This window comes from Saimiri boliviensis, chromosome 10 (genome assembly GCF_048565385.1).
Source record: "Saimiri boliviensis isolate mSaiBol1 chromosome 10, mSaiBol1.pri, whole genome shotgun sequence".
NCBI lineage: Eukaryota > Metazoa > Chordata > Mammalia > Primates > Cebidae > Saimiri > Saimiri boliviensis.
The window spans coordinates 41,916,030-41,931,624 of record NC_133458.1 but is presented as its reverse complement, the minus strand read 5'-3'; the positions used below and the strand labels follow the sequence as shown (position 1 = coordinate 41,931,624).

Below are 15,595 nucleotides of genomic sequence, written 5' to 3'. Positions count from 1 at the left end.
TCTTATTTTTTTCTGAAAAATGTTTCAAGTCCTATCTGATCCCCATACTAGAGATAATAAGCTCTCTTTAGCACATTCATCAACCCCATGTATAGCTGTTATAGGTTTACATGCAATACCTTTTCCAAGTGGAACAATTCTTCATAGTCTTATGTAATTTGCATTTCATAATCGCTCGTAATCGTGAACAGAAAAAAAGACCAATTAAAACAGCAAGTTTTAGATTTTGAAATTCCAGGAAAGTATAGCACAGTAAAATTTTCACAATGATTTTTTTGTTGTTGTTGCTGGTGATTTTGCTGAAAAGCTGTCATTTATATCTTTTCTTAAAATTTATACAGTGAAGGTAAATGGTTTTAGTAATAACCTTATTACTTAACTGATGTAAATAGATAACTTTTGGGGAGACATCAGGGCTTTTAGCTGCAAAACTCTTGACTAATTTAAATAGAAAATAAATTTATTAGCAGCACATGGATGCTCCCAGAATTATACAGACAAGGATCATGTCCATCCATTCAGTAGGGCTTTTCTATTGAAAATCCCACTCCTATAGCACTGGGCCACTGTTTTGCTAGGAGGTGGACACCGTGACTTGTCCCTCACTGCCGAAGTCAACAAATACCTCTTCATTGCCTGTGCTAAGACTCCACCACCCTGGTGTGGCTAACAGCTTGCATCAATCACTTCCAAATGCAAGCCATGCTTATTTTCAGTAGAACTTAGGTCACATCCTTGTCCTCTAGTTCCAGAGTAGACTAGGGATGTCATAGAGGAATTTACCTAGCCCCATGAATGTGACCAAAAATGCCGGACACTACAACACAACACGACACAACACAACACTTGAATATTCACCCCATTTGTTTTATGATTCATTGGCTAAAGAATCATATTTGTTTGTGCTTATGCTATTAAAACAGTCTTGTCCATTTTCACTTAAAATAAAAAGTTTTGTCTTTTCTATATAGACATTTATTAAACTTGGAATTTACATGTACCAATTATATTAATTACATGATATCCAACTTATATTGTCAATTACATAAATATTATATTTATATATTTAATATATAATGTATACAATATATAAATATTAAATATGTATATAATTAACATAATTATGCTATATATTAATATAAACATTAACCTATGTTGTATCTTGCTACATTAATATTTATGTCAATATTAATATTTAATTATATTTATTGATACAATACATAAATTAATTATACATATTAATTATATTATGCCCAAATATGTAGGTGTACGCATGTCTACCTAACATTAATATACAAGTCCCATGTTTGGGGCTCAATAATTTCATAAGCTTCCTTGGCTTATATGTCTCTGCTTTATCCAATGCCGTACTGCTTTAGGTACTGTAATATAAATATCTTGTAAGTCAAATCCCGCAACCCTCTTTTCCTTTTTAAAATTTCCTTGGTGTTTCTTGATTACTATTCCATCTAAATATTTGGATCAGCTTGTCAAATTCCAAAACAAGCATATTGGAAGTGTTATGGAACTGACATTAAATAATAAATTGGGGAGAATTAACATAAGTAACATATTTATATTCGCTCCACTTATTTGAGTTTCTTTTATGCCTTTCAGTTGTATTTTGTAATTTTTGCCATAAAACCTCTGCCTATTTTTTCTAGTTTAATTCCAGGATACGTATATCATCTTTTGTTTGTTCGTTGGCTTATTCTTTCTTTTTTTGCTATTGTGAAGAGTCATTTTTCTTGTGTATTTGTTAATTGGTTATACTATTTCCATATAGGAGCATTGTTGATTTTATGTGGTTCTTCGTGTATCAATCTCGCTAGATTTTTGGACTTTCAGTATTTATAGTCTCTTAGATTATCCCCAGAACATTCAAATCTGTGCATATCTCAAAAATTTTGTTTATTCTGGTCTAGAAGTTGGACGTATTAAATTTCTTTGTCTTGTTTACTGCCTGTACTAGGATCTCCTGTGGAATGTTGTATAAGTTGTGTAAAGGTGGACATTCTTTGCTGGTTCCTGACCTCAGGGAGTATGTCTAAAGTCCTGACATTTAATTTTGGTAGATATGTTTTATTAAAGAAATTAGCTTGTATTCCTAACTTTTCATAACTGGTTTCTTTAAAAATAAAATTAAAGAATAAATACGGAAAATATTTTCTTCTGCAGGATTTACAATGGGGTTTTTTAAGAAAGCACTGTATATCTCTTTGTATTGTCCAGCTTTGAATACCAGAACTTATCGTTTCTTTCCTTTTATTTGAAAAAACAATTGAGTTGTTTATTAGTTGTAGTAGTATTGAGATAACACTGTTGTATCTATTGTACAAAGAAGGCCCAGCACAAAGAAAACAATCAATATGGTCTGAATAAGAATTACCTTTCAGATTTTTAACTTGAATTTCCTTTAAAACCACCCCAAACAGTATTTCTTTGCTCTACTTTTTATATCCTTGTACAAACCCACTTTCGATGAGCCTGTTCCCTTTTTCCTTTTAGTAAATTATACTTCCTCTATGTCTCTTTCAGTAAATTATATTTTCTCTATGTCTAATTGAGTTGTTGATTAGTTGTAGTAGTATTGAGATAACACTGCCCTGTCTATTGCACAGAGGGCCCGGCACATAGAAAACAGTTTTCTCTGAATCAGAATTACCTTTTCAGATTTTTAATTTGAATTTCCTTTAAAACCACCCCAAAACAGCAGTTCTCTACTCTACTTTTTATATCCTTGTACAAACCCACTTTTGATGACCCCATTCCCATTTTTCCTTTTAGTAAATTATACTTTCTCTATGTCTGTTAGTATTTTTCTTCCTTTCTTTTCTTTCTTGCCTCTTCAGTGTTAGTATCATGAGTAAAACCCCAAATCTCTGTTACTGAATGTGTTTTCATTATGTAAAAATATGAACTTATTTTTCTTTAACTGGCTGACTTTTTTTTTTTTTTTAGCCCAACCTCAGCGCTTGCCTCAGCTTCAGACTTCAGCACAGGCACTGAGTGATGAGGAAATAAGCAAGATAAAGAACGGCCACACAGGTCTGAGCAATGGAAATGGAATTCACCATGGGGCCAAACATGGATCCACAGATAATCGCAAACTTTCAGCACCTGTTTCTCAAAAAATGCATAGAAAAATTCAGTCCAGCTTGTCTGTAAACAGCGATATCAGTAAGAAGAGCAAAGTAAATGCTGTCTTTTCCCAAAAGACAGGCTCTTCACCTGAAGGTAAGTTTGAGATACATGTAGATTTTATTTGACCAGATGTAAAATAATATTTTTTGGTAATTATTTGATCAAGCCAATATAATTGAAGAATCTTGCTTATCCTTCAGACAAACAGGAATTTTGGTAAGATGCAGATTAACTTCCCCAAAGGAAAGCACAAGTTAGAAAAGGAAGCAGTGGCAGCTGACATCCTGCTTTTAGATGATCGTCTTCTAGAGTGAATAGTCATTACTTTAAATATATCTGCTATACTTCTTTTTTTAATGCCACATTTAAAAATATAAATACAACATTTCGATGGCATACACGACTATGTGTGTGCGTATTTTTATCCCTCCCTGATGCAATATGTTATTCTATAGTTCAGAGATAAGATTACCTGCTTGTATTTTTGTCTTGCAAACCAGTTCTTAAATAGACAAAGTTAAAATGAGAGAAAGATTAGGTAATTTTCACACTTTTGCCATGGAATGGGCCAGGTGATTTCTGTTGCTTGACTGACCAGCATCTTCCAGCCACCATGTTGGCCAGCACCACAACTGCCTCCACTCCCATCACATTCCAGCCTCACTGTGGTCAGGTCACCAACTCCTCCTTTAGAGGCACTTGGCTGTGTTCTCTGTCCCCTGGGGAACTAGTTATTACCTCTTCAGTTCTATCTCATCCTGCCCTTGGCCGGGTTAAAGGCAGGTTAAATACTATGAACCTGAGAAAGTTTTTCTTTATTAATCAAACAAATTGCACAGGATGACAAACTACAGCCTCCCTTTACATGATTCATTTTATTACATTAAAAAAATAAAAATCTCCTCTCATATTTAAGGATCTGAATTTCCTTCAATGTATCCATGGTACTCTGGTTTTCCTCCTTTCCTCTTTTAGCAGTTATTGCATGTCTAAAGTCTTGAATCTGTTATATGTATCTGATATACATATATTTCTCCTTATTCCCTTTTCCTTTCTATTTTGCTATGGAATCTTAAATAAGAGAAATTCTGTGGAATGCCTCTGTGAAGTTGGTCATGCTTATTCATAGAGATAAATTGAGTTGTAAATAGGAAATTGTATTGAGAATTACCGGTAATGAGTGGGAGAAACGATATTACATTTTGGCTACAGGTGTCTCAAACTCAACTGAGATAAAGTGTTAGGTTGATCAAATGATATGATAATAAATGGTCTGCATAGTTCCAGGTCAGTGACACTACTTTCCAAACTAATTAGATTGAAAGGGACTTGATTGACACTTTAAAATGAGTTTGACATGTAAGCTGCATGGTCATCTCTGAAGCATAGGTAGGCTGTTAACTAAACCGGCTCTCCAAGGAGTTGGGAAGGCAATGCAATTTTCTTTAGAGGATCTTCGCTTCTAGGTGATTGGGTGAAATAATTGAATGCAATTGAAATCTACTTGTTTTATACATTTGAATTTACTTACTATGTTCCTAACCTCTTATTTTCCATTTGATATTTACTTATTTTTGTATTAAAGAACGGTAACATTTGCATATCAATCCTAACTTGAAATAGCTTATACAATTTTTATAATTTTTGTTATTATTGTTTGCCTTTAATACCATGTCTGAATTTATTTCTAGTGTAAGAATGCAGCTTCATAAGTAACATATGAAGGAGGAAGAAAATCACCAGTATGTGACTGAGATACAGTTTTGCTCTTCCTCTTTCTCTTCCTTCTCCTTTCTTCTCTCCATTCCTTCCCGCTTTTTCTTTTTCTTTCTCTTCTCCTCTCATGCTCACTTTCACACTTATGGCCTATTACAGAGCTCTAGATAAAGGAAGTCTCTTGTAATCTGCTTTTATCACAAAATACGTTCCAGATTGGGTTGGGGACATGAGGAGCATAAAATACAAATGTAACTGTCTAAATATATTTTGCAAAGTCTTACCCGTATCTTCACTGTAAGACTACAGAATTTAGACAATTGTAGTTTTCTTTTATTGCGATTGCCTGAATATAGATGAAAATTTCATTGTCCATATTTTTCTCAAAGTTGGATGTCTTCAGGATTTTTCACTATTTAAGGTTGCACCCTAAAATTTTGTTGTTTCTTCTGACTTTCAGTTTTGAAGTTACATTTATTCTCTGGCAATGTGCTGTAATAAAGACCAAAACCAAACCAAAACAAAAAAATCTACTGAACTGGTAGATGGCAAATTAAAAGGAAAAACATTCTCAATTCTGCCACCAGCTTTCTAGGGGACTTGAGTTTCTATGGGCCTGCTTTTTCTATGAAATGAAGGGTTTGGATTAGATAATTTTAAAAATTAAATTCAGTGCCAAGATTCTGTGAGTCTCTTTTCACAGCACCTGCTTTACTCTCAGGATAGATCTCTTGCTGTATAGAAGATGTGGTTTCTTGTTGAGGAAACACCTCACACCTGTTGTGTGGAACAGGGCAGAGGCAGAAACAGTTGTGGTGGACAGAAATAGCACTTGAATTTCAGGGGATCCATATGTCAGAACAGTAAGCCTCAAATAGGCTTGATTTATTGTGCAAACAAAAACGGATGGAAATTATTTTTTATAAAGCATAAGAATGAGGGGATTTAGTGGCTAGGTGTCTTAGTCTGCTTGTACTGCTATAACATGATACCTGGGACTAAAGCCTAGTTGGGTTGGCTCTTACCTGTAATCCCAGCTCTTTGGGAGAGCTGCCAGGGAGGATCACTTGAGGCCAGGTGTTCAAGACCAGTCTGGGCTACATAGCAAGATCTCATCTCTACAGAAAAGAAAAAAAAAAATCTAGCTGGGCACAGTGGCATGCACCTGCAGTCTTAACTACTCAGGAGGCTGAGGTGGGAGGATCATTTGAGCCCAAGATTTTGAGGTTACGGTGAGCTATGATTGTGCCACTACATTCCAGCCTGGGTGACAAAGTGAGACCCTGTCTCTAAAATAAATAAATAAATAGATAAATAAATAAATAAAACACCTGAGACTGGATATTTGATGAAGATCAGAAGTTTATTTTCTCTCAGTTTTAAATGCTGGGAAGAGAAAGATCAAGGTGCTGGCAGGGTAGGGTGTCTGGTGATGGCCATTCTCTGCTTCTAAGATGATGCCCTGTCACTGCCTCCTTGGAAAGGGAGGAGCGCTGTGTCCTGCCATGGCAGAAAGCAGAAGGGCAAGAGACCAAAAACTGCATGAAGCCTCTTTTATAATGGCCTTAATCTCCTTAATTAGGGAGAAGGCCTCATGAACAAATCACCTCTTAAAGGACTTGACTTACCTCTTAATACCATCACATTGGCCATTAAGTTTCAACATGTGCATTTTGGAGAGGTTACATTCAAACCATAGCACAAAGCTTTTCTCAGTTTTATGATTTTTCTGCTTCACATTTTTGTTAAATCATCATCTTCTATGCCTGTTCTTCCAACAGCAAATGGACAAATAGCAAACAAATAGCAAAATAATATTAACTAAAATTCTCAAAAGCGGCTAATCATGCCCACTTTGACAATGTTTTGTATATTGACATGAAAAGATAGTGCTTGTGGTTGTGATTTTCATACTGCATATAAATTATATCAATAACTAAAAGAGTTTTTTTGTACTGATAAGGGAATAAAATATTTACAAATTTTCTAGTGTTTGATTAAGAACACTAAGGGTGTCTTTGCTAACGAGCACAGCAAAACACTGCTAAGACATGATTCATACCAGCCATAATTGAGTCTGTGGGTTGGCAAGATGTTTTAATATGTCTTTATCTGTGAGTGTCCTAAGGCCTGAGAACAAAGAGGCCTGCACTTCATCAGGTACTTTTTAAGCCATGTTGATTCATATAATTAGAGTGCCTTCTATGTGCTACCTGCTTCTCTCACATAAACTCATTTAGTCCTCCCAACAACACTGCAATTCTATGAATTCTGTGAAATTATCTAATTATAAAGGAGGAAACTGAGGCACAGAGAAGTTAAAGGAAATCACCCAAGGCAACTGGTGCATGGTAAAATTGAGATTCAAACTGAGACATTCTGGTTCCACATTCCATGTTCCTAAGCTCTGTGCTATTTTGTGTAACTGAAGTTTTCTGAGAAAAAGGTAATTTATCGGACATTTCAACATCACGTAGGATGTTCACGGGTTACAGCTGTGGGCCAAAAAGTGATCTTCTTATTAGTACACATTTGCCTCTTGAAGCCCTTCTTACCACAGTTTTAAAAACAACTCTCACACCTGTGGTCTCTGTTTTCCTTTTCCTACTAGATTGTAAATTTGTGAAAATGCTGGACTGAGTCTGAGTCAAAAAAAATTGTTTTAATGCATGTGGTGCCCAGCATAAAAGCATTGTAGAGTCTCGCAAGAGTTAATAAATGATACAATGCTCTATTCCGAATCACTTTATCCTACTCTTCCTTGAAACAAGCCCTGGAAAATAAAATGTGTGCTCATAGTCACACAAAAAAGTGTTCTTTTAGAAAGTTCCATTTTTGCAATAAAGGAAAAAAATCCATGTGGGAAAAAAATTGCATGTATTATTTAAAGGTTATTAAATTAGTAGATTTCTACTTGTTTTGTATAATTAAATATTTTCATACATACTTTAATTTTCTGATTGCATCACCCAGGTGGAGAGTTTTAAGACTAAATGTTTAAGATTCTTGACCTTTGAAATAATTGTAGTATAATTTAGTATCATATAATATTCAAATTGCCAAGGGTTTTCATTAGACTCAAAGACACTTTTCTTATCATAGGAATGGTGAATCCTAATGTGTTTTACATATGCCAGTTACATCTATATATTGTTATAAAAATCAAGTTCCAACAAAATACTTTTAAAGAGATTTTATGCTTGTTAGGAATTTTTGATAGTTAATTTACACTCCATACTTGATATTCCACATTTAGAATGTATAGAGAAATATATATCTAGTCTTAGTATATCATTGAACATACATGCTAAACAAGACAATGAAGACCATTATACAGATGGAAATAACTACAGTCATCTCTTTTTAATCACGTTGAAGCAGTATGTTGTAGTAATTAGAGCACAGACTCTGAAACTAGTCTGGTTGGGATCGAATATTGGCTTTATTAGTAACCAGTGATGTGTCCTTGGGCAGGTTACTTAGCCTCTGTTTGCATCATTTTCTTATCTCTAAATTGGGTATATTATTAGTACCTACTTCATAGGATTGTTATGAAGAAGACTTGAATCGGTACTGCTTAGTGCTTAGAATACAGACTGGCCCAGATGAAGTGTTCGGTATGTGTTAGCTGCTGTGATGATCATTAGTAATAAGGTTCACAGTGGGGTCAGGAATGTTAGCTTTATGGAAAAGTCAGTGCCTGGATGGGGACCTGAAAGACAAGACAAAGAGAGTTTAGGGAGTTGGGAATAGAGGGAGGCATTCAAAGCCAAAGGATCTTTTTTCTTTTTTTTGAGGGGGGTGCTTTTCTTTTTTTTTTTTTAACTTTAATTTTAAATTCAGGGATACATGTGAAGATTTGTTAGACAGGTAAACATATGTCATGGGGGTTTGTTGTACAGGTTATTTTATTGCCCATATATTAAGCCTAGTGCCCCCTGGTTATTTTTGCTGATCCTCTCTGTCCTCTCACTCCTGTCTCTGAAAGTTCCCAGTGTGTGTTGCTCCTCTCTATGTAAATTCATGAATTCGTAAGTTTTATTCAGAGAACATAAACAGTTTGCTGTTGCTCAGAAGCTAAATTAGTAGAGAAGAAGCTAGAGGAGTAGGAATGGACCAGTCTATAGAACCCGGGATGCCCTGTTCTTCTGAAGCTGTTAACATCACACAGATTTATATGATTTATCTAAAGGATATCATATCCCATATATACCTTTTTGGAAAATCGTGTCTTCTTTTCTCTCTGTAATACAAAAATTCCATGATTGGAATGATATAGAATCAGGGTCCTTTCTTACCTGTAGCCAATACAGCTATGTATTAGCCTGCCCTGCCACCTGGACTCTGATTGCCTTTGCAGTCTTTTTGTACATTAATAATGAATTGTCATCAAAAAGGAAATTATGAATTGGTTTTTGATGTGTTGAACATGGGATGCTAATGAGCTCCACAGGAGGCATTTGGACCTATGGAAGGACTGAAACCCAGTTCGTATTTTACAAGCTTTTTCTAAAACTATTTTTTGGTTTCTAAGGTCTATGACCTTACTTTGTTTTCTTTTTAGGCTTTGCTCCTTTGTCTTTTCGGTGCATTTTTTCCTTACATTTATAGCAAAACAGCTTTTCAGAATATGCCAGAGGGATAGTGCATACTCCCCACCAGCAAGAGTACAGCCAAGATTATCCGGGAGACAGTCTGGGTAGGGCAAACAGCTTTAAAAAAGGATGAAGCAGAATTGGGCAGGACAGTTCGAAAAGCCCATAAAGCGATTTCACCTCCTTCCTTGTGACTCACTGGTAAAATGGTAAAAATATCTTTCCTTGACCTTACTACTTCCCCTTCCTTTCATCATCTGCAAACTCCAGGCCTAACTCCTTGCACTTGGAATTGTGCCTCCGCTGTAATCCACAGATGTGTCTGCATACGTGGTCAGGTGAGACACTGCCGAATGCCCTTGTTTCTTTTCTCCCCTCAGCCTGGAATGTTCTCATAACTCTCTTTGCATTCTTGATCTCCACACATTTTTTTTCAGAACTCATCTTCGGCATCATCTCCTGATGACCTATTTTGGGCTAATTGCCCCTCTTTTGGATCTTCATAGCATGCTTGGGGCACAAAATTGTACTGAAGTGTATCTATTCATCTGCCTTTCTCTGTTACAATGTAATCTCATTGAAAACAGGATTCTGTCTTACTCATCTTTTAATGTTTAGCATACAGACTAGTGCCTGTCTTATACAAATTCAGTAAAATGTGAGTTAAGAGTGTCAACTGGAGAACTGGACTTGTTCTTTACCACTTCATAGATGTTGTGGTTGAAGGGAAAGGAGTGGCTGAAATCCCTGAGGGAGAGAATGTGAAGAAATAAAAGGAAGGGCAAATGTTGGAGCTAAAAGAAATACAAAAAGAGATTCCGCAGAAGGAGGCCTGGAACTCAGAGCTCCTACCTCCCAACCCCATTAAGTTTTCTCGCTATTTCATATGGTTTTCAAACAACTCCATATTCCTGAATTTTGAAGCTGGGAAAAGAAACTAGAAAGGTAAAATGAAATTGAGTTGTTTGTTGTTAGTTTCAACAGCGTTGTAAAATATTAGATTCATTTTTTCCCATAAAAAGCATCTCTGTTTAGACTATAATCGTAGAAGTGCTACAGTAGTATTTTAGTGGAAAGATAATAATAGGAACTCATGATATGACCATAAAAGTTATAATCAGAGCTTCCAGAAACAAATTTTCTGTGACTTTGGCAAGATACGTCACTGCATTCCTCAAAATACTTAATTTGCTTGGATGATGTTTTGTTTTTTTATGTTCTGTTTTCTCAGGCACAGGGCCTCCCATCCCATGTCACAATAATGGTGTGGGCGAAAGGTTTAGAATTCTGCTTTCCAATGCAATATTTGCTAGCTCTTTGGAAAATAGGACTTCAAGAAATTTCACTGCTCAGCCAAAACGTTAAATGGAAAAATAGTAATACAATGACGGGTGTGTGTGTGAAGAGTAAGCGTGATCAAAGTTGACTACATCAAAGCATAAATCATTCTACACATAGAAATCATTAATTTTTGTTTACTTGAAATGTTTAAATAGCTGGTTTTTAAAAATTAAAGCAATTATCCATCAGATGTATTTATAAATAGTAAATGTTTCTGTAGGGCCAAAAGTAAGCATTTAAGTACCTTTAGAGTTTAGGAAAATAAGTTAAATATGTGGTTTGTTCTCATACCTATCTATTTGGTGAGAAGCAAAGAAAATATTTTACAAGGTTCTGAAAAATATGTGACTTAACATTGAAACATAGAGATAACTCAAAATATGCCTCAAGGCTCAGAGTTCTTTTTTTGTAATAACAAATTACAGGCCATCTTAAAGAAGAGATAGAAGCTATCAGCTATGTATGGACTTCATTTATGTATGGGCAGACTTTTGGTTTTGTAGACAAGCTGCCTTAGGTTACTGCTCTAGCAAATTAAATTAGCTCAGCAGTCACTCAGGAGAGGGGTGGGGAGGAAATAAAACAATGGAGATACAGATAGATTGTCCAGGAAGCTTTGGGGTGTGGGGTAGTTGGATGCAGAGACTATTTAGAAACCAAGCTTCAGAATCATAGAAAGAATTGAATATATCTTATGATCCTACTAATGCACCAAGATTTTGTTTTGCTTTTTAGTACAGTGATGAAATGTTAGGTGATTTTATTTATTTATTTATTTATTTATTTGGGTCAGACATAATGTATAGGCACAGTAGCCAGGCTGGAGATGAAAGTTTGTTCTTGAGGGATTCAACCCCAAGTGCTGTGTCAAGTGCAGGCAGCAGAGGAATTGAAGATTTACTTTACAGTTTCAGGATTAAATGAGTGGTCATCGTCTAGAGCTAAATCTGGGTAGACCTAGAAGAGCAGTCAGATATGTATTATTCTGAGCATGGCTGTCATTAACATTTTAGTTCCATTAGTTGGAAAATTGAATAGAGATTAAGAAATTAGGAGGAATAGCTGAATGTAGTTTGGAGATGATCATGAGTTGAGTTTAGATCTGTTCGGCTTTCTGAGATTATACACAGTTTAAGAGAAGAGTTCCAAAATGCATTTGGAAATATGCAACTGGAGCTGGAGAGAAGGAGTTAGAGGCAAACATACTTGTTTATATTTGTTCTCAGAGATATTTGACTATGAATCTGGATGAGTTTTTTAAAGTAGAGATTTAAGAGAAAAGGTCAGATGGCTGAGAACTGAGTGACTCAGGGATCACTGGAGGCCAGCCAGTTTGGTGGGATGGGAGTGTGGGTTCAGCTTGTGTGCTTGGGAGGCAAGCCCATGGAAAGTTCAGATTTTTCTCCAGAGGTAATATCAGATAGACAGTAAGTCAGAGTCAGGCCATACTGATAAGATAGCCTAGGAGAAAGGTCACAGTGCAAAGAGAAGAGGAAGATTATCTGGCTGAGAGGAAACAAGAAAGGTGAGAGGAGAGACAGACTGTAGAGAATGATATCATGAGGCAGAAAAAGAATTTTTTTAAGAAGAGGAAGAGAACTGTATCAAGGTGCACCAGATATTGATGACAGGTTCAGTAAGATGAGTACTGAAATATTTCTGTTGGTTGTGACAACGTGGGCGTCATTTGGTGACCTTAGTTAGAGTTGTTTTCGTGGAGAAGCCACGATGATGTGGGTTGTGGAATGTGAAAACAGTTCTAGAAAGGCCAAAATTCAGGGCGGAAGTGCAAGTATAGAAGGGTTGTTTGTTTGGTTTGTATTATTTTGCTTTAAGGTGGGAACAATTTCAGTATGTTTACATTTGGATGGAAAAGATCCAGGGAGAAGAAACATTTGAAGATATGAGAAGGCAATAATGATACCTTCTTGACAACCCAGCAAGTAGTGTCTTTAGGGTTTAGATCTAGAGTTTAATACACTGAACTAAATAAATGCATTTACATTGTCAAAACAAGAGAATTGAGCAATCAGAGAAGCATTTACTGCATTGTTAACCTCAATGGCTCTGCTCTGTATGGGTTATGTGGTTGATTAATTTTAGAAGACTTCTGAGTAACCTCTGTGGAATGATTTGGGATGAGGACATGTAAACTTTGATGATTAAAAAGCGTTTCTCAAATCACTACTCCTACTTCATTGCATGAACATTCATTTAATTTGAATGGAGGGCATTGGTAGGGCCTTATGATTCTGAGTTCCAGATTTCTGACTTTTGTGTTTTGGACCACAGATTGATGAAAATCTATAGCATCTTACACTTTATGTTCATAAGGCTCTTAATTGAATTTAATCATAGCTTTTACACATAGTATAAGGAGTAAAACAAGCATAGCTAAGCAAACAGTCTAAGAGATGAAAAGATAAGTAAAGAAGCCACTGCATAATCCAGACAAATGGGAAACAGTAGGTTAATTTTAAAATATATTTAAAGTAAATTTATGCTTTAGTATGACCTACTCATCACTCAATTACTATCACAAACAAAGGCTTGAAAAGGTTAAGACTGAATCTATAATAAATTGGAGTTTCGATTAATTGTGATAGTCTTTTACACAGTGATTCTGATCATTTTTGATCACATGGGCTTCTTTGAGAATCTGGCAAGGGTTATTATTTCCTCCCACAAAGTTTTAAAGACAGGCAACAAGATCCTGTTAGCATTGTGCTATTCTTGAAGGTAACTGAATAGATTGGATAATTCCAGTTCTAAAATCAAACATCTTTAAGAACTGACCAGATAATGAGGTGCCTAATGAGCCATTGTAACATTTTTGATTTTGAGGTAGGAAACCTGCATCAGGCTATGAGCAGATGGCTGATATGATCTGACTTACCATTTTTAAACATCACTTTGCCTTTTGTGCTCAGAGTCTATTACAGGTACACAAGGTCCAAAACATGGAGACCTGCCATGACACAATTGCTGTGCTTCACATGGGAGGCAGTAGGATTGCATCGGGGTGACAGTGGTGGAGGTGATGAGATGTTGTTGCATTTGGATGTATTTTGAAGGCAGAACAAGATTTGCTGAAGAATGAGATTTTGGTGTGAAAGACAAGGATTAAGGATGACTCCCAAGTTTCTGGACCTGAGCAATTGCAAGTATGGAGTGGCCATCAACTGAGATGAGAAGACTATAGGAATAATGGGGTTTGGTTCATGGAGGAAGGTCATGTTTGGTTTTGAAGATACTGAATTTGAGATGCCCATTATCTGTACAAGTGGTGATGTGGAGGAGGTGTTTGGATAAGGGGTCTGGAGTTCAAAGGAAAGATCTACAACTTGAGATATGTTTTGTGAGTTTTCAAGGTGCAGAAGGTACAGTGGATGAGATTGCTGGCAATTGGGGTTCTCAACCCTGGCATGTGGATATTTGGAGAAAGAGCTTTAGGGAAAAGGGAATAGGAAATGAAATACAAATCAGCAGTTATGATTCATTTGGAATGGAGTAGATCCAAGGTGCCAGCATCCTTTAGAAGCTTCTTATATGATTCTCATTTGAATGTAGGATTAAGAACTCTTGCCCATATATAGATAAAGTGTAGAAATACTCCAAAAACTGAGCCCTAGGCCATTATGCTGATGGTAGGAAATGAAGAGAAACCATGAAATAAGTGAGGTTGAGTAGCCAGTGAGGGAGAAGGTATAAAGAGTGGCAGCTTAGAAACCAAATGAAGGAAGTATTTTAAAACAGAGGGAGTGATCATGTGTCAAAAGCAACTGAGAAGTCCAATAAGATGAATGAGACGTGACCACTGAAATTGTCATGTAAGAGTCACTGGTGACCTTCATACTTTTGGTGTTGTGATGGGGATAGAGTCTGTCTGAGGTGGATTCCAGAGAAAATGAGAAAATAAAAATGGAAAATTGAAAATCTAGATTAGTTTGATCAAGGGATTTTCCAAAAGGGGAATAAGTAAAAAGGCTGGGATATAAAGGTGAACGTTTTTAAAAATGGGGTATATGGGTTTAGTGCTATAGGTAACATGCTAGTAGAGGAGACATTGATGATGCAGGACTATGATGTTCTTGAGAAGGTGAGAGGGGAGGAGATTCATTACAAAGTACCCTGCGGTATTTTGTGTGTGTGTGTGTGTGTGTGCGTGTGTGTGTGTGTGTGTGTGTGTGTGTGTGTGTTTATCCCTCTCAAATTTTAAAGAAAGAGTCACTGAGGGCAGTGGTGGTGACTCAAGACCCAGAAAAGAAAATGGCTTGAGATTACGAGTTCAAGACCAGTTTGGACCTCATCTCTACAGGAAAGAAAAAAATATAGCCAGGCATGTTGCTGCATGTCTGTGGTCCTAGCTACTTAGGAGGCTGAGATGGGAGCATCACTTGAGTCCAGGAGTCTGAGGCTGTGGTGCACTATGGTCATGCCACCATGCTCCAGCCTGGGCAACAGAGTGTGAAAGCAGGACCCTGCATCTAAACAGAAAAAAAAAAAAAAAAAGAAAGAAAGAAAGAAAGAAAGAGAAAAGAAAAAGAAAGGGCCCATGCAATTTGTTTAACTGGAGCGCTTTCAAATGACCAGTAGGATATAGCATAGTAGATTTACACTTTTTGGAGACTTTCCACCTAAGAAAATATTTTATCATTTGGGATGATGAAAAATACACTAAAAGTTTCCATTCATTTTACAAGGACTTCAAAAAATTATTTCTTAGTTACAATAATAGCACTAGACACTCCATAATGCTACAATTCAGAGGAGGAAGTGTTTGGGAAAAGATACAGATT

The 15,595-nt window shown here is 36.2% G+C and overlaps 1 protein-coding gene across 2 annotated transcripts in view; it reads left to right on the top strand.

The window, feature by feature from the left end:
• The window catches only part of MDFIC (MyoD family inhibitor domain containing), an 89,563-nt gene that overhangs the window by 54,378 nt on the left and 19,590 nt on the right, over positions 1-15,595 (top strand). For both annotated transcript variants that reach the window (XM_039473024.2, XM_074379180.1), the window contains one exon: positions 2,962-3,237. In XM_039473024.2, the coding sequence (XP_039328958.1) occupies positions 2,962-3,237 (276 nt within the window). The remainder of the gene's footprint in view (positions 1-2,961; positions 3,238-15,595) is intronic.